At 33.3% G+C, this 24,729-nt stretch overlaps 1 protein-coding gene across 1 annotated transcript in view; it reads left to right on the top strand.

Moving 5' to 3' along the window:
• The window catches only part of NCAM2 (neural cell adhesion molecule 2), a 433,297-nt gene that overhangs the window by 357,244 nt on the left and 51,324 nt on the right, over positions 1 to 24,729 (top strand). Inside the window, 1 exon segment of the mRNA XM_006192306.2 lies at positions 291 to 464. Within this exon segment, the coding sequence (XP_006192368.1) occupies positions 291 to 464 (174 nt within the window).

Raw genomic sequence — 24,729 nt, 5'->3', positions numbered from 1 at the left:
TTGAATGCAAATAAATCACTATGTTGCATAGTAAAGACAGAAGTCATATTATTCCCTCAATAAATGAAATTTGATATTGAATATTTTACTCTTTATTTGCTATGGTAATAAAGTGTCTACTTTCTTGCAGTCTGAAGAGATCATTCAGCGGTTTATGCAAGCTTTGTAATTCAAATATGCTAAGTGATGTAGGCAGCAGTTTTCCTTTGTTCCTGTTCCTCAGAGCACCGTCTTAATAGTGGCCATCCACGTTACCTGGGTTATAGTTCCTTTTTTTCATTCCTTTGTAGATGTGCCATCCAGTCCCTACGGAGTGAAGATTATAGAGCTGTCACAGACCACAGCCAAGGTCTCTTTCAGCAAGCCGGACTCCCACGGAGGTGTGCCTATTCACCACTATCAGGTGGACGTCAAAGAGGTGTCGTCAGAAACCTGGAAAATAGTACGCTCCCATGGAGTTCAAAGTAAGTCAGTGATTCCAAAGTGCGGTGGCTAATTCAGCCTGATCTTCAATATACCTGGGTGATTAGCTTTTTATTTTCCTTCAACATGTGCTTTTTAAATTCTTTTAATAAGATAAAGTTGGGAAGACACTTCCACTGTCTGATTCTTGAGAATAGCTTTAATGAAGCATAGAAAAGTTCCCATCTTTAGTAAAGATTAAAGAGCTTAGCAAAATTACCAGAGTTTAATCCCATGGAGGAAAAAAGTTAGTATTTAAAACTTCCGTGTTGGAAAATAAATTGCTGACATGTTACATTTGATGGCTGAATGTTGTCAAATGTGCGTTTGGTTTTGTTTTTCACTTATTAATAGTAATTCTTTCATAAGGATGTATGAAAATCATAATGTAAAATGTAGATGTCTTGTGTATGTATTTATGAAGCCATCTATAAAAATTGACCTTGCACACCAAATTTACTTCACAATTGTGTTTTGAAAACTCAAAATTTTACAACGAATCATGGCATTTTGAATAGTAGAATTAGCTAATTCTGAGAAGTTAAAACAATTTACAACACTTCTTTTCACTCATGTGGAACTTCATCACATTGTAAAAATGTGATTTGTTTTTCCCATTATTTGGAGAAGAAACTAAATTAGGGAATAATAATAAATTACCAGATTTTTATTATGTTAGTTGTGACAGAACTACATTGAGTGGCCCAAAAAGACAGTATAAAATACTGAAGGAAGTATTACCGCATAGTTTCCCTGCTCTGAGGTTCTGCCTTGACCCTAACATATATGGTGTAAGGGTTCTAAAAGCGGTATGAGCCCTCCTGTGAAGAACTGTCCTAGTGGACAATGGAGACAGAACAGATAAAATTCTAAACTCACCTGTGTTGGCACCTGCTTGTTCAGTTTTGACTGAGAGTAGCTATAGGTTTTTGATAGAAGTGTCAGAAATATGATCAATCATCATCCCCCACATTCTCCAAATAATGCCCCCAAACAGGTCAGCTCTTATCATTTCTTTTAATGATGAGAGATAGTTAATGTTCTTTGTGCACATGCTATATCATGCAAGAGAGAAGACTTACAAAGATCACTCACAAAAGAGTAATGAGTGAGTTCAACTCTAGTAAAACAAATCATTATCCTAGATGCAGGCATATTTTTTTAAGAGAGAGAAGACGAGAGGGTGAAAAGTGAGAGACAGAAAGAGAAAATAAAGTCTTTCTGACACTGCAGAACACTCAGAGTGGTTATTCAAGCACAAACATGAAGAAGAGAAGTATGAAGTCTGAACATCGCAGAAATTACACTTGGCAGAATGGTACTGCCACACCCCACCCCTCCACGCTGGGTGAGAGGGAGAAGGTGAATGTATTTTCCCAAGACTTCATACATAGTTGCAACACCAGGGAGGATTTATAATGGCCGTTGGACTGGCCGAGTTTTTCAGGTTCAAAAATGTGATTTTGTGCCCCATGTATACATCTCTCAGAAGCAGATTTCCATGATTATAAAAGTGATACATAATAACAAAGAACATTTGTTAATTTATAATGAAAAATCACCGTCCCAAAAATGAGGCATTCATTTTTGAATTTCTTTGTATTTGAATGAGACTTTCTGGAGTCTACATGGTAAGTACATTCTTTATCTGTATGTATATCATGTGGGAAAGAAATTGTGAGTCAGAAACTTGTTTGGTGAGTCTCTAATGTCAGTAACCAAAGTCACATGAATATGACATTTAGTGGCTTCAGACTGGGACAGCTTAAAGCTTGCCAGTAAGACCAAAATACTTAAAGTCCTGTGGTTGGAGCTTTCTCCCCCTTACATGAGGAAAATACCTGCACTGAAACTTTTTTTGTTTTCCTTGACTTACTCTTCTTTCATAGATATGTTAATGAGTTCCTTGAATCAGATTACAATTATGTAGCCAGACTACTTCATGATATCAACTCAGGGTAGTACAAACGTGATTTTATTAATCCAGTGACTGGTTTTACTCATTTTTTGAATCTCATTTTCTGTTATTTAACATCTTTAGCAAACACTATAAATTTATGGTCACCTTCAAGTACAAATACATTCAGTTAAGTCCTGTGCAGTTTAAAACTTATAAAGTCCAATAACCTTTAATGAAAAAGAATATGAAAACAAATATATGTATGTACATGCATGACTGGGACATTGTGCCGTACAGCAGAAATTGACACATTGTAACTGATGACACTTCAATAAAAAAATAAATTAAAAAATAAAAAACTTACAAAGTCCAACTTTTATCTCTCCCATTTTCTCTGAACCACAACCTGGGGAGCTGAGAGTGGGGAGGTGGCATGAACTACATCTTCTCTTGGAAAGAGGAAAGGAGTCAGATACCTCTCATTTTTCTGGTGCTGTCATTCTTCTTGGGCTGTCCCTGCCTTGTGTGCTCTCTGTGGGACAGATGTCAAAGTAGCTGCCCTCTGGAGATGCATGTGTGGAGTGCAAGCACATCAGATTTTTTGGAGAGACAGTTTCCTGGGATGGAACACTGCACAGTTGACCTCCTCACCCTTGCCTTGTTAGGTTTTGCTTTGCATTTATGTTTTTCTCTTAATTACATATTTACATTCTTGCCCATTATCCAAACATTAGGGCTATGGAGAGGAACACTTAAGACTTGACTTTTTATGAAATGAAATCACCTTGTCATTAAGTGTTCCACTGCATAGCCCTAATATTTGGATGATAGGCATGAATGTAAATATGTAACTTAGAGAAAAACATAAAAGCAAAACGTGGTCAGGTGACAAGCTGGGTAACCCCACTGGGACCAATCCTAACACTTTAGAATGTGTTTCTGGCATTTGTTCTTCCTTTGTCAAAGAGATGTACCATTTTTTAAAGATATTGTATAGATATTTACCAGAATAACAAATGCTTTATGCTGACAGACGTATGAAATGTGGAATAATCTTAATTAGGTTTACTATAAAATGTACATCAATAATTTGACTATTAGATAAATAACATAGTTTTTAAAAATTTTTATTAAATTATAGTAAGTTTGCAATATTGTGTCAATTTCTGGTGTACATCATAATAGTTCAGCCATATGTATACATACATATATTTGTTTTCATATTCTTTTTCATTATAGGTTACTACAAGATATTGAATATAGTTCCCTGTGCTATACAGCATGAACTTGTTGTTGATCTATTTTATATATAGTAGTTAGTATCTGCAAATCTCAAATTCCCAATTTATCCCTTCCCACCCACATCCCTCCCTGGTAACCATAAGTTTGTTTTCTATGTGTGTGAGTCTGTCTCTGTTTTGTAAATAAGTTCATCTTTTTTTTTAGATTTCACATCTAAGTGATTATATATGGTGTTTTTCTTTCTCCTTCTGGCCTACTTCTCTTAGAATGACAATCTCCATGTCCATCCATGTTGCTTCAAATAGCATTATTTTAATTATTTTTATAGCTGAGTAATATTCCATTGTATAAATATACCATAACTTCTTTATCCAGGCATCGGTCAATGTACATTTAGGTTGTTTCCATGTCTTGACTATTGCAAATACTGCTGCTATGAACATTGGGGTGCATGAGTATTTTCAAATTAGTGTTCCCTCTAGATATATGCCCAGGAATGGGATTGCTGGATTGTATGGTAAATCTATTTTTAATCTTTTGTGGCAATCTCCATACTGTTTTCCGTAATGGCTACACCAAACTTCATTCCCACCAATAGTGAAGGAGGATTCCCTTTTCTTCACACCTTCTCCAGCATTTATCATTTGTGGACTTTTTATAACATAGTTTTGACTTAAACTTTCTGCCCTAAGCACACATATTCTCACTGAGGCCCCATGGTTTATTTCCTTTAAAAGTGACACTTCAATCTTGCTCACAGTTTCCTTATCAGATAGGCCTAAGTACTTTCAACACTGTCTAGAATTACTCTCTTAAACCTGGTCAACCTACAACATGCTCTCACAGTCACTCCTCCTTGGAAGTGCTCTGACACAAAAATTCTCTCTCCCCTAGAATGAGCAAGCAACATCATATGTCTTACATTATACTGTATTTATATTTTAGTATATTATATTATGTTGTATTTTTAATATTATAGCTCTCTGATTTCTCTTCTTTCCTAGCTTATAAACCCTCTGAGTGGACCTAGCATGGATATTCTTTGCAGTATTTCAAGTGGCAGAAGCATATGATTGTAGAGGGAATGATGAAATTTGGTAGAGATGGGAGACTGGGAAGGATTATTTTGCATACCTTATGATGTGTCTTTATAAGATGAATTCATTATAGATCCCTTTTCAATACTTATATGTCTACAGAAGCAGTTTTCAAGGGGAGACCGAGGTTCAAGATGTTTATTAGGGATAAACAGCTTTGAAAGGAGAAGAGGAAGCAAAATTGGGAATATGGGGTAATTGAACTGTAATGCAGGTGCCACAAAATCTCAATCAACCGGATAAGGGGCTCTCAAGAGAACATGATCCATCTTGTATGAACCACTTCATTTGTAATAACTTGTTATTGAGCAGCATGAACTTGTGATGGTCAGTAGCCAGGTCTGAGTGGGCAGGTCCAGTTACATGGCCACCTGGTCTGATCCTGATTCCCTGGCCAGTCATTAATTCTTGCTCAGTAGCATACCAGGATTTTTTAAAAAAATATTTAATTCTGTACTGCATATTGTACTGCAATGTTCACAAAACCAGGGGACCTCATTGTGATTCTCCTACTGGGGGTGACCACAGATTCCACTCAACATTTCTTCCCATCCCTAATATATCAAATGGCATCAGACTCAGTGCATCAATCACATGGCCCGAGTGGCAGGGCTGCTTGAACCACTGCTCAGACCTGTTGCAGTGCCCTCTTCTGCTGCTGCCCCCATTCAGTGCTGGCACGACAGCCTTGTGCACCACTCAGTGCTTAGGCAGCTTTTCCATGTGTACATTTCAAAAGCCCTGTGCCTCTCACTTACTGATGAATACCCTTTCTTATCACCTGCTTTATCAGAGACTCTTAGTTTTGATATAAACATCTCTACATTTTATTATCCAGTAGCAGACACAGAGATGTAGTTTGGACTGCATCATGTCTTATAAAAAGAATCAGGACTTGGATCAGGCAGAAGGGAAGTTGGACTTTGCTGGGGGCATGATGACGCCTCATCAAGGAACTCTCAAGGATTACCCTACAGAATGTCTACTTCAGGCTAAAATGGCCAGTCCTTTATACCCCTGCTTCCTCCATTACTCAGGTGCAAGCTCCTCTGGGAAGAGTTCAGCTGTGTTAGAAATGGCTCTCTACACCTGAGGTGGACCCTGTCAGCTGACTGAATTACCTCTAGCTAGGCAGAAAGTGGGATCTTAGCTGAAATCTCCACAATTCACCATAATATATATTTTTAGTATGTGTATATTTTAAATAACATCCAAAAAGCTGATCTAATTTGACAGACTTTAAAATTGTGTTGAAGTTTGAATTTTTGTGAGATCTAATAAGCTCTACAATGCATGTGTCTACGTATAGTTATGAATATGTGTATACACAAACCTCAGAATTTATAACCTTCATTTATTTAGCTCTATTACTCATTTTTCTATAGCAAAGTATTTCTATTAAATAAATCATCAACACATTTAAATATATTGCTTTTTCTGTGCCAAACAGTTTCTGTAATATTTTCTGAGTCATCTACTAGCTTATTCAAAAACCAAAATTGGTATATATTAAGTTGAGCAAATTCTCATTTCATACGTGAAGACTTGTTGATTATGTATTGTTTGGAGTGAAATTACCCTTAAAGTTTATTCACTTCACCCCACCCTCTATATTGAAAATCTTCTAAAATGACCATGTTCCTCCCTATTGAGTCAAAATACCAGTGATCAGGCAATTAACATAAAATTAAAGATAGCCAACATTTCTGTCTTAGCAGGCAGCTGCTATAACAAAATTTCTTAAATTGGGAGGCTTAAACAACAAATATTTATTTCCCACAGTTCTGGAGACTGGGAATTCCAATTTCAAGGTACCGTATTATTTAGTTCCTGTGGGGTCGCTCTTTCTGGCCTGCAGATGGCCGCCTTCTCACCATGTTCCCACATGGAAGAGGGAGAAAAATAGAGAGATTAAGAAAGGGGTTAGGGGGAGAGCATTCAGAGCTCTCAGGTTTCTAGTCCTCTTCTTATAAGAACACTTATATGAGGACTTCAACCTCCTGACCTCACCCAAACCTAATTATCTCCCAAAGGCCCCCACCTCCAAATATGATCACATTAGAACTTCAACATATAAATTGGGGGCGGGGGGGGGCACTTCAGTCTGTAACAGTTTCCTAAATATTCCTTAATATTCATTCATTGCAGTTAATGTGTTCAGAATTGAAAATAAATTAAGTCAACAGACTTTGACCACAAACTGAAGTATTAGGTAGTATCAGTATTCTCTGTTTTACAGAGGATGAATCTGAGGACAATTCATATAAAGGAGAAAGCTAAGACTGTAAAGTGTAATGTCTTATTCCTAAGGTCATATGGATAAGTAATAATGAAACTAAAATTCAAACCCAGACAAGTAATCTGATTCCAAAGACTGTACTTTTAATTATTATGTACTTTTTATCTTCTATTCAGTTAAGAGTTTGGAAAGGGGAACACAAATTATTGCCTTATAGAGCTAGACTAAGACACACACACACATACACACACATATAAAATGCATAATGTGTAGTGTATGTGTAATGCATAATGTTTAGTGTGTGTGTGTGTGTGTGTGTGTGTGTGTGCCTCTGTCTGTGTGCCTATTTCAGTGTGTTTTAGATAGTGGGAGGCAGTTGTATAGAGAATTTATGGAAAAATTTTCCTGACCAAGTTAAATATGAATTTGAACATTGAAATATCACTGTTATTTGAGACTTTATTATTAGAAAAGAAGAAATCTGAGAGGGAAGGGAAGAGAAAGGAGGGAGGCAGGAAAGAAGAAAAAGGAAGGCATTTTAAACATGGTTATTCGTTCCACTCCATATATGGATGGTTGACTAGACTACAGCATGACATGGAACATGTATGATGACCATTGTGTGTATGTGAATTGTGAGATTACATGATATAATCGTTGGCGATTTCAGAAGGACCACAACTGAAAAAAAAATTATGACATAATAGGTTCATTCCATTGTGCTTCAATGCATTATGAAGACATAAGAATCAGGGTTATTCACTAAAAACATCATTATAAGGAAGCTAAAGAATGTGGCCCAAGTACATAGCTTATTTAGCTTGATTCAAGGGTGAAAGTTAGATGATACGGAGCAGAAGACAGGCTTGAGAGATAGTGAGCATCTCAAAAATTGTACTCAACTTTTTCATTGTCTGTATATTCATATTCTGGAGAGGAGATCCATAGCATTCATTCATGTCCCCAAAGGTTTATCATAAAAATGTTTTTATTTTAACTTTGTTTTAAATTTTTAGTTTAGCTGAATGTACAATTCAAACTTGATAGTTACTTCCCTTTGGTAATCTAAAAACATTTTACTCTCTTCTGGCTTCCATTGCTACTATTTTGAAGTCTGCTGTGAGTTGTAATTTTTTGTAAATATTACATATCTTAATGTGGATTTCTATATTTGCTGTACTTGGGTTTCAGTTTGATTTCTGAATCTGAAGACCCATATCTTTCATCACTTCTGGGAATGTTATACCATTACCTTCTTGAATATTGTGTCTTCTCCCATTCTCTCTATCCCTTTATTCTGAAAGTCTGTGTCACATGCCAATCTTGTTATTTTAGAACTTAGAATATATCTCTTACAAATATTTTATTGTTTCTTTCTTTTATTATCTTATTCAGCTCTGGCTACTAGTTCATTAATTCCTTGCTCACTTATGTTTAGTCTTTCATTCAACCCCTCTATTAAACTTTTAACCTAATGATCACATTTATATTTTATGTGAGTTCTATTAGCTCATGGGTCTTTTTTCAGCACACTGTCACTCATGATGGATAATGCGCTAGCATATTTTATGGCTTTAGATTGTAGTGTCATATTTTACTTATTCTATTTACTGGGCATCATGCAAGGCCTGAGGTTTGGGTGTGTTGTTCCACAGAAGGTAGTCCTCTGCTTTTGTTAATTGTCAGGAGTATTACAAAGCTGGACACACTAGAGCACCCTAAGTTACTTTCATGACTTGGGATATTCTGTACTATGACAGCAGGTTTATAGTTACTGATTTTCAAAGAAGTGTTTATCTTACACCCCTATTAAATTAGGATTTGGTTCAATGCTAAGTCGGATTAATTTTAGTTGCTAGTAGTCTTGTGTGTGTGTGTGTGTGTGTGTGTTTTCTGGCTCACATTTTAGGAGTCCCAGACTCAAATATCCCTCTTGCATCTTTTTCCCCAGTGAGGATATTAAAAACCAATCTTCTGTATCAGAGATACAGAAAGCTCTCAGTTGTCTGAGTACCAGTGATGTTTTCAACAGGACTGCAGTAATTGACAGAAATGCGGTTTTGCCTGTTCCCCTAACTCATGTCTCCACATCCCCTTCCTTTTTGATGATTTAGAGCTTGTTTTCCTTTTCTGTCAGATAATATGTGCATTTTAAAAGATTTTTGAAAATGACGTGTATGATCTGTAAGTGTCTTTACGAGACTTGTTTTTCTGGCTATGTAGGTGATCCTATGCTGAAAATCTGAAGATATTTTTTAAAACACATATGCATTCTCAAATAGTGAAGAAATGCTTCTTTTGTGTATTTGTTTTATAGTTTGTGCTAACCATTCGTCTTAAAGTTTAAGCGATTTTTGTAAACATAATTATACTCATTGCCTTTGAGGTATTTGTTAGAAGACAGATTTAGATTTATCTATGGAAAAGACAGGTGTGTATGATCATGAACATTTCAGTTACTACTTTTTTGTGCTCTCAGAGTAGCTTTATTTTTTTTCTTTAATTTACATGAATTTAGTTGATGTTTAGTTACTTTTCTTTGTTCATAAATATCTATAATTCATTATATAATAGTCATGTATATGCTTTAATTTCTATAATCAACACCTAGAAATAAGTTTCTGCTCTTACTTGATTGTGATGTCATTTAGCAGGAATATTTTAATGCTAAAATTCTAAATTAGTAAATTCTGATTCTAAATAACTCATTAATTAATTTCCTACAAATTTTACTTGCTCACTCTGCACCTGGTTGTAATCATAGGGGACAATTAAAGCTTGGACCTATTACTAAATTCTTCTCCAAGGTTTAGCTGTAGCCTTACTAATCATACTGATCATTGATGTGACACAAAGCTAATTTTCAAAACATGAAGAATTGGGGAAAAAATCTGATATAAAATACTTGAACTATTCAAATATAGAATGTGAGTCATTCTGACATTTAATTTTGAGTGGAAAACATGTATCACAGGTGTAGCAAGACTTTTTGGTTGGAAGAGCTACATGACGTATTCATTACTATATCATTTAACACTTTGTAAGTGTCTTCTGCACACCTCATTGGGCATAAATGGAGAGAAAATAATAATCTTGCAAAACAGCTACACAGTTTTCAGTCTTCAAAATCAAAACGAAAAATTAATATTCTAAAATATCAAGTTCTTTTTAACATAGCATAAAACAATTCTCTCAAGTATCGTAAGCTGTTTCTTTTGATTTGTGAAACGTTTAGCAAGCTAGAATCACACATAGAAGTCCTTCCAGTGTCAACCAACAGTATTATATTCTCTGCTTTATTTGGGTCTTAGCTTATAGTAGCATTTCTCTTTGTTCCTGAGAAAAGAGAGAAGAATTTTATTTGAAAATAAGAGTATTTTCTAAATAGAATTTCATTGGAAATTTATTTTTTCAAATTCTTGTCTTTTCACGAATCAAAGAATGTAATAATTGACTACAAATTGGAAATAACGACACAGTTGGGTTTTTCAGCCCTTTCATCACATAGTTCCACTAAACCTTCAGTGTGTCTTTGCAGGATGCAGTCTTAGTATGGATATTTTAATTTATAGATGGTAATTTTAGCATTATAGTATTTAGTTTGCAAACACTATGATTAAGATTATGTTCATGCTTCATTATTACATATAATTCCAAACTTTTCATCTAGGTTTTATTTCAACAAAAGATCTATATTAATTAAAATTTTAAAGAAAAAAATCAGTTTATATGGAAGAAAAAGCCATTTTCAATTACTGAGAAAAGAATCATTCAATAAACATCTTTTCCAAGATTGTTTTGAAGTACAATTTTGGGTTTATGAAATATATGCCTGTGTCTGATAGATTAGCTAACTCATTTTGAAAAAAGCTTAAATTGGAATAGAGAGAAGATTAATACTACTCTCCTCTATTTTTTTTTCAATTTAACATTTATATTTTTCAATTTGCCTATCAATTTTAAAATTTCTAAATCTTTTAGTCTCTGATCATTTATTTCATGAGCACAATATATTATCTTATCTCTCTGATAATTGTAATGATAGTCTGTTTTCAGAGTTGCTTTTGCTCCCTGATTTTTTTCCCTTGACTTATTTTGTTGTTGTGATTGTTATTTGTTTCATTTTCTGTCACTCACATTGGAAACTTTCCTCAAGTACTTGGTGACCCTTGTCTGGGTGTTTATATTTAAAAGTGAGATGAAAACACCAATGGCTCAGTTCATAAAGGCAAGGATTTGCGATCAGATGGGTATATAATTTCCCCATCCACAAAGGTCTATGAAATGTCGGCTACTTGTAGATTTTTTTTTTTTTTTTGAAGCTGTTTAGTTATTATTGACATAGCTGGATACCAAGGCTCTGTGGAAAAACAGCTTGAGTCAGATGGTATCCCATGATTTTTTTCCCTGTACATCAACTCCACATTGCTCATGCTTATAACTGCTTAGAGTCTAAAGCTTCCTTGATTCAATTTATCTAGAAAACAGACTTCATCTTCTGTTGAGATGAGAGACAGGAATTTATGTTGCCTTAAATCTGAGAAGAGAACATGAGAGTACAATTGTTCAAATTGTTTGATGACCACCCATTTTTTTGGTTCCCATGTTTTTGGATTTAAAATTCCTGAGACTTTCCTGAGTTCTGTAGGTCTAATCTGTTTATCTCCACTTGCCATCTCATCTTTGTATACAGATATTTATTATTGTTTTGTTATATTTTTACTTTTTTTTCCAATTTTTAAAACACAGACAATATTAAATTGAATTTATTAATTTATGGATAACCATAGTGTTGACAATTACTCTTTTAGAAAAATGAGTGTATCCATGTTTTGTACTGAGTAATGATTAGTACTTACAATAAGCTAAACTTCCTGCTTTGTTGTGTGGCTTGTGAGAAAAAAAATCACATTTATCTTGGAAACTGGCTAGTCCCATATGCACACTAGGTGGAAATTTTAAATATAAATTTGTTCCAAAACTTGCTAGTTTTTCCCAACAAAAACCAGAATAACAAAGGCTACTGAATATGGACAGTGTGGAGTTGTGTATATTGTATAATATACATCTTAAAGAAGAGCTATTTACACATATTATGAGGTGAGTGGCACCTACTGAGGTTATTCAATATGGCAGCTGCTTATTGGTAGGTATTTTTGCATTGCATTAAAGAACCTATTAGAATTGACAAGATAGTTTGATCCAACCAGTTCTATATTTGGGAAGCATACTACTTGATGTTCACCTCAAAATTTTACTGCTAAAATAATCCACTCATTATGCAAAAGATTTCAGTTTATTCAACAGTTCCTGGATTCTTCATTGGTAATTGAGGAACTCATTGTATATGTATAGTTCTATGTCTGTAGAGTACATAGTAATGTATGAGGGCATATATCTTTCTATTAAATTGTCCGTTAGTTGTTTTTTTTTTAATAAAAATACATAATATTGGGCTTCTTTTAATCAGAGTATAAAACTCAGAAAGTAAGTAATTGCTAATGAAAACATTTTATTAAATTATTGCCTGTAATTGTTTCTTCCATGATCACAGTTGAGTATGAAACCTTGTTGTTTTTGTTAGTATTTGAAAAGAAGGCCCCCCCCAAAATAATAAGGGGCAGATATAGCTCAATGGTAGAGTGCGTGCTTAGCATGCATGAGGTCCTGGGTTCAATCCCCAGTACCTCCACTGAAATAAATAAATAAATAACCTCATTACCTCCCTCCCAAAAACAAATTAAAAAAATAAATAAGCAAAAAGAAGTCCAGTGTTACTTAAAACACAGAGTAAAAATAACAAGACTGAGCATCACAACTCAACTAAAGTTAGAGTAAGCCCATACCAGTATTTTTTCAGACATGTGTTGCCATGTAATTATGCTACCTAAGTTGTGACTTCCCTAAATTTGTGGGGAGTTTTCTCTGTTGTGTTATGGTGCAATCAAAAGTGAAGAGATAGTTGATAAGTCTTTATGTTACTTTAAAAGTTCCTTTTTAATTTGTGGGGGACTGCACCTCAGAAATTACACCTGCATAATATATAACATGATCATACTTTTAGGTATTACGTTTCCCCTACTTTCGAACCATACAGACACAATGGCTTATTTTAACTACAAAAAGGAATTCCCTGTTTTCTTTTTCTCTTGTCTGTGTTTTCGTGTGTGTTATGTTCTTGAAACATATATTACTATATATTTTCTTTTGTTTTATGATACATTAGTAGGTACCTTTTATACATAATGAGTAAAGGATTCATGTGGTCCAGTGACATGAACCTGTGGTAGTTACTTTATGTTTGAAGTGCTGTAATATAACGTTTCTCAACAAGCTTCTTTAGCTGCTAATTGTGATGAAATGGGTCTAAAAGTGTTTTTTGAGTTGTCTGTTTTGTTGTTTAAGTAATCCTATGGTTTCTGAATAGCTGAAAATTATTGTTAACATCATTTCAAATTACACTTTAAGGTTTATTCCAATGTTTCTTTTAATGTTACTTACACTTGCCTGAGTGAAACTGAATTTCCCTCTACATATCAGACTATTCTATTTCACAATTTTAGAGGCAATTTGAAATAATCATTATTTAGTGTTAGTGCTAAACTGCTACACATTTAAAAAACTTAATAAGTTCCAGTGCTTTTTTAGATTATCAACAAACATTTTTTTTATGATTGTACTATTTCAAACATAAATACGCCTAAATAAAGGCTATAATTTCTAAATGGCTATATTTCACATGGTGAAAGATTAAACAGAAATTGACTGCAAAAATAATCTGCCTATGTTAAATGCAAGTGCAGTAAACTCTTATGAATTGCAAAGAAAGGGGAAAAAGGTAATCCACTAATTTCATATTTTAAGTTAAAGGAAATGTGTTCTAATTTGCGTGTAGTGGAAAGAGTTCTCTGTGTTAAAATTCAAAACAATAATATCTTGGACTGTTTTCATTGTGCCCACCAAAAAACCCCAAGCTAAATTAGAAATTTATATATAATTGCAATCTTAATGAATTTAAACTATATAGAACAAAGTATACAGAGAGTTAATCTAAGAGGAAAATTGAGTGGAATAACAATCGTAAATAAAATTACTTGTCTGCTGGAAACTTTCCCACGTATGTCAAGAAGAAGACAAAATTCATACAAAATTCTGTACTCAGCCTCATCTGTGTTGTAATGATAGAGCTTTTATACAAATAATTAAAATTTTTCTCAGTAAAATTAATGAGCTTTCTGTGTGGAATTATAGAAATAAATGGTATAAAAATGAAATGAATGTATATAGGAAAGATGTTTGTGAAGTGTGAGAAAAAAACATGAATATTTCATGAGTGTTTTATAAGAATTTAATCTACAGGAAAATGAAAGTATTCATAGCTCCTAGAAATTAAAAACAAAAATAGAACCCATTTCACTGCTCAAACCTACACTCTTCTGGACACTTGAATATTCAGTGTAAATATGATTTTTCCTAGAAAAAGAATTCCAAATTTTTCTTAATTTCAGTGAGGAATCCCTATGGGCTGAACCTCATGACTATCTGGATAGTGAATTTAACTTACAGGGAACTTTAGAAGACATATTTAAATTTTGTTCCCTTAAATTTTTTGAAATCATGCCCAATATATTTCACTATTTAAAATTATTTGATTTTTATTAGTAAAGTTTATTATGGTGAACACTTTATTTTCTCTATTATTGTATATAAATAATCTCAAAGTTTAAAAAGAATATATAGAGCTTTTCCTTTATATATCAAGTGGCTCAAGATTCTTTCATTGAGAAGGTTTGGATGCCTTCTTCAACAGTACCATTCTAGGAGGGGAGGATGAACACCATGGACTGACTTGATCAGAAGTGGTTTTAGAGACTAGCACCCCTCTGCTTCTCAGCTCTTTAATGTCATGCGTGGCACAAGGGGATCATGTCCTTACTTTTTCTTACTGTTGCCATTCCATGTGCTCTTTTCCTACATATCAAGGTCTGATTGACACTTTAATAATGCACTGCTTTAATTTTTGTCACTATTTTAAAAAATTACTATTTCATATAGCTGTGATATTTAAAATAGGATTCTCATATTCTAAGATATGTAAAAGATCAGCCATTAGGGTGCATAAGGGTAAACTGAAAAAAAAATCCATTTCTCCAGTCAAATTATTTAAATTATGATTCAAATAATCACATTTAATACGTGAAAAACACTAAGTATATATGAATATGCAAGTGTGTACTGTGTGTACGTATGTGTGTGCCTCATGTGTCTTTTCTTCTTCATCTCACAACATTCCCCTAGATGAACACTTGAGACAGCAGAGCCAGCCCACTCATTGTGCCAGGCAAGCATCCTACTTTCTTATGGCCATGCTTGAGTTTATGTTACTCCTTCCACTCTTTTTTATCCATCCTTTAGGGCCCAATATAAACTTGAGCGACTTTGTAAAAATTTATTTAATTATCTTTTAGTAGAAATATTTTACATTCTTTTCCAACTCTTTAGTAAATATTACTTACACTAGTCTTAAGACATGAACCACATCTCTCTGTCTTTACTGCACAGCTGAGAACCTAGGTACCATGTTGTGTAGATCATTGAATATTCTGTATCATCTGAGATGAATGAATCACTTAATTACTAAGTCTGCTTATATTCAAATAAAATTATGTGATTAACTATTTCCAAACACCTGTGAGTTATTACCATGGCCAAGCTAAATTAAATAAAACCATCTAAGTAAGTTGGTTGTTTTCTTCTTTTTTTCTAAGTAATTTCTTATTTTATTGCATTTTCCAGATATTTTTACATAACTTACAGAAAGACAATTGACTTTTTTCTATGTTAGTTTTACATCTAGAAAGTTTGCTAAGCTCTCTTATTAATTTTAATAAATTGTCCCATGGAGTTTTTTCAGTTTTCTATGTTGACAAATCATATGTGAATGATAACAGTTATTTCCTTTGACAATTTGAGACTTTTTTTTCCTTTTCTTATCTGCTGGTCAGGGACTCTGGTATGATGTTGGCTAGAAGATATTTTTGAATATTTTACAAAGACTTAACGTTTAGCTTTGTTTCTTCTCTATTGTATTTTTTCAAAACATATTGTATTGTTTTCTGCTCTGGTCTCTATTATTTCCTTCTTTTTACTTTCTTTGGACATATTTCGCTTCTGTTTTCCTACTTTCTTTGTAGGCTGCTTAGCTCATGCATGTCAAAAATGAAGTAAGATTCCACTTCACATGCATCACATTGTCAAAGAGGCTGATAAGAATGTTGGTAAACATGTGGTGCAACTGCAACTGATGTAGATTTCAAGCAGAAATGTACATTGGTACAAGCACTTTGAAAAACAGATCAAAGTTTAATATGCACATACTCAATGCTTCTTCAGTTATATTCCTGTATATATTTCCTGGAGGAATTCTTGAACAAGTAGATCAGGAAGTGTGATGGTTAATATTATGTGTTGAGTTGACTGGGCCAAGGATGCCTAAATATTTGGTCCAACATTGTTGAAGTGCGGGTTTGTTTTCTTCTTTCCTTGGAATTTTCAGTTTTCACAAGCTTTTCTGGGAACTACTGTTATGTAATAATCTGTCATATAAAACCTAATTCACTTCATATGAATAAACCTTCATGCCACCTATTAAGATTAAAAATATATATATATATAGTAGCATTTTTTAAATATTGTAAGTCTAGACAAAAGTAGACTATTGATAAAATGGAGATAGCTATTTCTCCCACTCTAAAAAGCAGTCTTAATTATTCCTAATTTTTCCCCCACTCTTTATACCAAAAGGCAGCACTCAGTCACCGTATGACAGACACATGTTGCTGCTACTGGCTCACCTAACATTAAAGAAGGAAGATAATCTCCTTAGGTGACAGAGCATGTCTGTACGATTCTGGTGACTTGGACGTGTCGATGGACAGGGTATTTCTCAAGTGACAGAAAAATGAATGTACTCCATTAAGCTGCTTCCATTGGGAATATTTTGCCAGATGTCTTAACCCCCACAACTGGATATGGCTGTCACACAGGAACACATAGAAAGTAAGAACTTTGGATTTGGGATTCAAGGCATGTGATCTTCTGTCCAGGGTCGCATTGTCTTATCTCCTTACCTATTGGTGAGATCTCTCATCCTACATTCTGTATCTTCAACTCTTTGCCTCAACTGATGATTCTCTCTTAATCCTAAAAATATTTGTTTTGTATTTCCTATTTCTTGATGCTCAAATTATAGTTATTTTAGTGACTGTGCCTCTTCCTTCATTTTATGAAGTAGGAGTTTAGTGATGACTCCATCTCTTATGACTGTTATTTGGGGCAGTTTATTTATTACCTCTGGTATGTATATATACATACACATTCTGGTTAACATGAGTGACTCCTGCTTGATCATTTTAATTGAAATAATATGTGCTCATTCATTTAGTCTGACAAAATATTTGGACATATCAATTATATCCAGGAAGATTTTAGGTACTAGGATATACACCAGTGCAAAATGGTAGTCTTTGTCATCATGGAGTTTACATTCTAGTGGGAGAAGCTATATTTAGTGAATAACATTATATTATTGTGTAGTATAGTACATTATGGTATATTACATAACATTTAATATAGAAAGATATATGTTAGATATAAAAACAGATAGTGATATGAAATATGAAGACAAATGAAAAAGAGCTTCAGATGGAATGTGACTAGAGGTGGGAGTCCAGGGCAATTTTAGAAAGAGTGGTCAGGGTAGGACTCTGAGGAGTCCTGAATGAAACAAAATTTGTTACATGAAACAAAATTCTGGTGTTACTAAGGTAAAACTTGTTTCCTTTTATTAACTGTTTAGTAAGTATAGAGAATATTCAGTGTATTGTACTACTTTATATAAATTTTGTTTTCTTTTTCTAGACTGAGTGAATGCTTTTGTGCTGTTTTTGAAATCCTCAGTTTTCAGTAGGTCTTAAAATATTAACATATGTTTTTCTGCTCTATATCTTTTTGAGTTCCTCTTTAAACTATAAAAATATGTTTATTGTTAGATTTTCTCTTTTTTGGTGGGATGTTTTGATTCACACTATATGGAAATCTATGACAATTCATCATGCTGTGGGATTTTTAAAAAATTTTTAAATGGTATGATGAAAATAAGTTATTACTTGCTCTATCTAAGATTCCTACCAACACACTGTGGAAATTCACTGATGTGATTTTGTAGAAATAGGGCCACATTCCCTTTTATAATACAAATACAGAGCCAGAAATCAGATTTTTGATATGTTAATCCCAAAATTATAGAGTAGCATTCAATTTGTAATATATTAAACAACTAGTGCTTACAATACGCCAAACACTGTTCAATATAGTGAGAGTATGAAAACAAAAATAATCCTTCCCAGTCCTTCTTGTTAAACTGAGTGTGTGTGTGTGTGTGTGTGTCTGTCTGTCTGTCTGTCTGTCTGTCTGTCTGTTACACAGTGGGCTTTTATTTCCTCTGATTTTTTGCCAACTGCACTATAGCAGATAAAGTCAGTGAATACTTTTGGATCCCACATCTCATTAGCTGTTTCTTCCACCTGCTTTTATTATTCTTTATGATAGATTCAAGATATAATTTCCTTCTTTAAGGTTATTATCCTCACCTTATATATGGTGCAGCTAATAAATATGAACGTCTGTCCTACAACTTACGTATTACACCTTGAAATTAAAGAAAAAAGGAAACTCCTTGAATTTGTCCCTCTCTCAAAAGATAGTAATCTCAGTAAAGCTGAACTTTTGTGATTCTAAGTTAAAAAGCTTATTCAAGGGTAATCATTCCACAATATTTAAGTATATCAAATCTTCACGCTGTGTATTTTAAATTTACACAATGTTATCTGTTGATTATATTTCAATAAAATTGGAAATTTAATTAATTAATTAGAAACTCAAGGGGGAAAAGAAAAGCATGTTCAAGATAGCTTCAAAAATGTCAGTGTTCAAATGAACCTGCCTCCATATAAATATTAGTCTAGTTAATCATCTAACCTATAGCAGTTTAAAAAATTCAGTTTTAAGGAGATAACACCTGTGGTTTCAAATATCAAGTATTCAAATTTCTTAATAAAGAAAAAGATTTATATAACAGAAACAGATTGCACTTGCCTTTGTTATTAAGCAGGTGGTTAGTACCATTATTTTCATTTTCAAAGGCTTGATATACATTTTCTATCTTGAAATTCATTGAGCTTCTTGAATGTTTACATTCTTCGCTGAAGCTTTCAGGTGTTAATTCTTCAATATTCTCTCTGTCCCTTTTTCTCTATCTTCTCTTTCTGGAACTTTTATAGTATGATATTGGTTCAGTTGGTTGTGTACGTGTCCCCTGGTCCCTTAGGCTCTGTTTGTATTTTTTTTCAATCTTTTGCTCCTCTGTTCCTCAGATTTAAGAATTTTCATTGTCCTATCTTTAAATTCACTGATTCTTTCTTCTGTCCTTTCACATCTGCCTGCAAATCCCTCTAATGAATCTTTCATTCCACTTATTACACTTTTAAGCTTCAGAATTATGTTTTGGTTTCTCTTTTTATTGGTATTTCCATTTTGGTCATCATTGTTTTTTTGACTTTGTCCACATCTTTCCTTTAGTTATTTAAGCATCTTTAACATAGTTGTTTAAAAGTCTTTATCTAGTATATCTGTCATGATGTATTTTTCAGGGACAATTTCTGTTGGTTTAATTCTTTTTTGAATGGGCCATACTTCTCTGTTTCTTTGCATGCCTTGTGATTTTATGTTGAAAACTGGGCATTTGAATTTAATAATGTGGTGACTCTGAAAATTAGATGCTTCCTCTTTCCCTGGTGTGTACTCTTTTTCTTATTTGTTCTTATTTATTGTTTTGATTTTTTTTTAATATTGTTGTAGGCTGTGTTTTTGTCAAGGATCAGACTAAAACATAACCTAAAGTCTTCTCAGAGTGCCAGTCCTTTAGACTCCCAGGGAGTCATCTCATCCAGAGGATGGCAGCAACGATGAGGAGAGGTGCACCAGCAATGGCTGCCCGCCTCTTTGTCGGCACCTCTGTGATCAAAAGCAGCAAAGATCAGAGCAAGATCCCTGATATTTGGAAGATAGAATCCTTTTTACCCATGTGGCTCCCACAAGCTATGTGCAGGTTGCTCCAGGAACGTATGTACAGTTGCCTACTACTTGGCTAGGGTAGGGATGGTAGCCACTAACAGCTGAAATGACTAAAATTTACCCTAATTTGCTGGCCATTTCTTCCTCTGGAAGTTGCAAGCTTTTAATAGGCTCTAGAATTCCAAAGTATTTCCATCAAACAGATTCTTCCAGTTCAACTGTTGTCCAAGTGGGGAGACAGATTCCTGATGCTTCCTACTCTGCCTAGACTCCTCCCTTAACATTTGCATATCTTAGTATTTACTGAAACTGTAATTTATGGACATTCTTTCTTTGCACTTTAAAATTTAAGATTCATTTTTTAAAAATTTTTATGAGAGATTCCAGTGGAATTGTTCAGATGAGCATCTTCAGTTTACATGAAGTATTCATAAGAAAAGAATTAAGCACATGAATATTTAACCATGGAATTATCTGTTTCATAATTTAGATTCTCCAAAAAACATATTTTAAAATACTCCAGGTCAAAATAGTTTAATAGCATTCAAAGTAGTTATGTAAAAATATAATGTAATGTTTTTATTAAATGCTGAAAGTATTATTTACAGATACATTTTTATCTTTAGTTTTTCGGGATATGAAAATCTCTAAAATATGAGTGGTAAGCATTCATATTAATTTATTTGAAACAAGATACAGAAAGGAACATATATGATCCCAAATACCTAGAGGAAGTAGAATGTTTCCATGTCCTGAAATTCATTGTAAAATAACAAGCATGAATAGAACTAAAGGAGATGTCTGGATTCACTATAGAGAAAATCATGGCCTCTCCAGGAGAAATTCTGAGTAATGATATGAACTTTAAAAAAATAGTATGTACTTCCTTGATAATGGAGAAAGAAAAAAAAAATTAAAGAAGGTAGGGTGCAAAAAACGGCCAAAGTTGCATTGGTGCGTTGGTTCAGAATCTTACTCACATTCAAAGGGAAATTCTGGGCTGTGTGGTTTGGTGTGTTGCATAATAGAGGACATAAATGATAAAGCAAGATGGGTTCATTCCTCCTCATTTGGAAATGTGGCTGGGAACCTTGAATGGGATACGTGAAAAAAACTGACTGATACAGTATTTAAAAATACATAAAAATGACCAAATAAATTGGCCAAAATGCACAATAGGCAGAAGCGGCTAGTAATGAGTATCTTCTACTGTGAGAATCTTAAGAATCTGAATGCTTACTGATCAGATAGTTTAATCTGACTTTGCTCTGAATCTCTCATTAATGCAAATTACTGTAATTTTAATGTGCTCCTGTGAACTACAGGAAAAATCAGAGTTGTATCCATTTTATAGTGCTGGGATTTTAAGGAGATCATCAGCATGGATTTACATTGTTCCTTCTAATGAGAATCCAGAAACTCTTAATTAAAATATTCTGAGAAAGAGGTTGTGCCCTCTAATAGCTTAAATTAAATATTTTAAAGTATATACAGAATTATCATTTTTATTAGTTTATCATTTATTTGTATATGTAATTAATATTTTTGGGAAGAGAGAATACATTTTCCTTACATTCAGGTTAATGAGGACTTTTTAGATTCCTTTTTTACAAATGGCTTTCTGTGCTCTGGATTAATAGGCCAGGATACAACTGTGGGACAATGCAAAGCTTTAAGACAGAATCCAAGCTTGCTACTTCTTGGCTGTTTGATCCTTCTGAGCCTCCATTTATTTATCTGTGAAACGGAGACTGTAACCAAACTGGTTTAGTCTAAGTATTCAATGATATACTATCAAATGAGATTTAAATGGTGGATTTTCTGCACAAACAAAAACTTTTACTTGAAGAAGTAAAATGTTACTTTAAATGTTTAGCAACACAAGAATAGAATTAACTAAGTAATTAAAGATAACACCTATAGATTTAGCAAGTGTCCTTTCTGTGTCAGCTTTTTGAAAATGATGTTTTGTTTGGCATATTTTTTAAAATGTCAATTCAAAAACCCTTTATTGAATTCCTATTCTGCTTTTGAAATATGTAGGCTTTGTGAGGGCTGGAGACAATATATATGATATGTATGACATGTGCTCTGTTTAGAAGATTCTTACAATAAAAAGCTTTTCACCGTAAAACAGCCAAATACAAAAACAGAGAGCATAATCAATAATAGAAAAAATATATATAAATGCTATTAGGAGGTTAAATAGCTAAAATGAAGCTTCGAGTTTCTATAGTTGTGGTGCAGGGAGGGGCATTTAACTACAAAAGCTAAACTTACGCTCTCAATTCCTGCTTTCCCCCAAAAAATGGGGGTAAAAGAGCTTATAACAGAAAGAATTTTGTGGGCATAGACATTTTAAGAAATTAGCATATTTGTGAGTGAAAAATAATGTTCTGATTACTTTTAATCATCAGGAGGTTTTATGAGTATTTTATAAAAACCTATTGTTTTAGACTAGAAGAAAATTTTGGGTAATTATATATCTATCATATTTTACATATTAAGTGGATCCTAAAAATAAACAATTGAACTCTCCTTGGATAAATAATTTTTATATGCTAACAAATGTTATATTTGAAATGAAAAAATGTATGAATAGCTTATGAAAAAAATTTTGATGGAACTTTTCTATTTTTAAATCAAGGTTTTTATATAGATAGTATATTTCAAGGAAAAGCCATTTAACTTCAAGTGACATTAAGTACTTCTTGTGTAAAATCTTGTATCAGTTAAAACTCAATTGTTAAGTTGTTTTATTGTTTTTATGCATAGTTTATACTCATGATGAAAAAGAACATAAAAAGCAGTACCGTAAAGAGAAAATTATGAAAATTCAGAAATGATGAACTCAGATTTTAAAAATGTCAACAACGTATTGCTTTGACTCAAAGCCCCACACAAACAGCACTAAATCATTTGATTAATTTTTATTTCTACTGTTTATCAAAATATGTATCCATAGGAATTATTTATTCCAAAGAATCTATCCATAAATGTTATTTATATTATAGCATACATCCATACAATTACATATCACGATCCATAAACGTCTCTAAGATTATTTTAGAAAGGTGAGAGATGAGATCATATTCTTTTGCAACTAAAGGATTATTGAAATACAATATAATTTGTACAAAAATACAAATTTATGTTTTCATAATAAATGAAACTATAATTGAACTGAGATTATTATTTACATAAACTTCTTAAGTAAACTTAAAGATGATTTGTGTTAATAATGAAATTGTCCCTGAAGTCATTCTTGTGTATATAAAGACTAACTGAAGTCAGAGTATTAAAAAAAAAATCTACGTTATGGATAAAACAGATAAAAAATTACTTTTATTTTTATTCAAGCCTGTTACAGACTTCTGCAGAAAGGAGTCAGAGAATTCTTTCTCTGTTAAAAAAAAAGGAAAAATGAAAAGAAAAATAGCTTTTTATTGGCTTGTTTTAATTGTTTAGAGAGCAAAAGTTGAATCTTAGGTGAGAAACTTCAGGGATTTCATTATATTTTCAGATTTATCTAAGGAGATTAACAGCAAGTGTAATTTTGAATGATTAGTTCTTTCCTGCCTATGCTTTGTGATTTCTCGTAGCTATCTGACATGTTTCACAGTTCTTGACAACCTGAACAGTTCCATTTTAGGTGGATGATACAGCGGTTCTGCACCGAGGGAGCCCTTATCTGCTTACGCTGAAAGGCAGGAAAAACCCATGGAGAGATCTGGAGTTTGAGAGTGAAGAGAGCGTGGCAAGGTTTAATATCACTTTAGACCTTCGCTCAGCCTAATTAGTTTGCAAACATGTAATTTATGTTGCTCCAAGGGTTGTAAACATTCTATAGCCTCAGCTTCTCTTGACAGCCAAGGGGAGGAATTTACAATCTGTTATCTGAACAAACAGAACTTACTTTGTTCAACTTCTTTTAATAAAGTCTGATTCCCTTCTTAAAGAGAGACTTCAACTTCAAATTTTTCTCTCTAGTAATATCATGTCCATACTTGTAAAAATAATGCAAAAAAAAATTCCTATTTTCCTATCATTTGCCAGTTTAAATGTCATTGTTTTTAATGTATTTCAATATTTTGCTATAGTATTTTGCACTTATAGCCAGGTGACAAAATGATCATTTATGAAACTCAGTTATATTTAAATCAACCAGGAACATTAAATTAGTGAAGGAAACCAGATTCTTTACAGAACTTACCCCTGTTGCCATGCCAAAGAAAAATTCATGATTGTTTATAATTTTCAGAATTGCATTATGGTTTCCACATCATGCTGACTGAATATAACCATAAAAAAACCTTAATGTATGTCATTTGTCCTTAGAGAACTGTCAGTGGTTTGTAATCAGACCTACTTTCACCTCATTTTTGAGTTTGAATTTCTAATAAATTATAGAGAAAGAACCCATCTCACACCTTAGTTTGTGGTTCTTTTGTTCTATTGTATGGACACATTTGGAGAAAGAAAGTCTTCCATTAACTAACTTCATAATTTGAGGCACTGTATTATAGAGTACACAGCCTTTGGATTTCAAGTGGTGGTTTGCTTTCGAGCCCTACCTTGTGTATTCAGAAGCCCTATGTTTGGTAATATGCCAGTACATTACAGGTGATTTAATGTATATATATACTCCCATTTAA

The sequence above is a fragment of the Camelus ferus genome, chromosome 1 (genome assembly GCF_009834535.1).
Source record: "Camelus ferus isolate YT-003-E chromosome 1, BCGSAC_Cfer_1.0, whole genome shotgun sequence".
Lineage (NCBI taxonomy): Eukaryota > Metazoa > Chordata > Mammalia > Artiodactyla > Camelidae > Camelus > Camelus ferus.
Note: the sequence above shows the minus strand (reverse complement) of the source record. Positions and strands in the feature narration are given on the sequence as shown.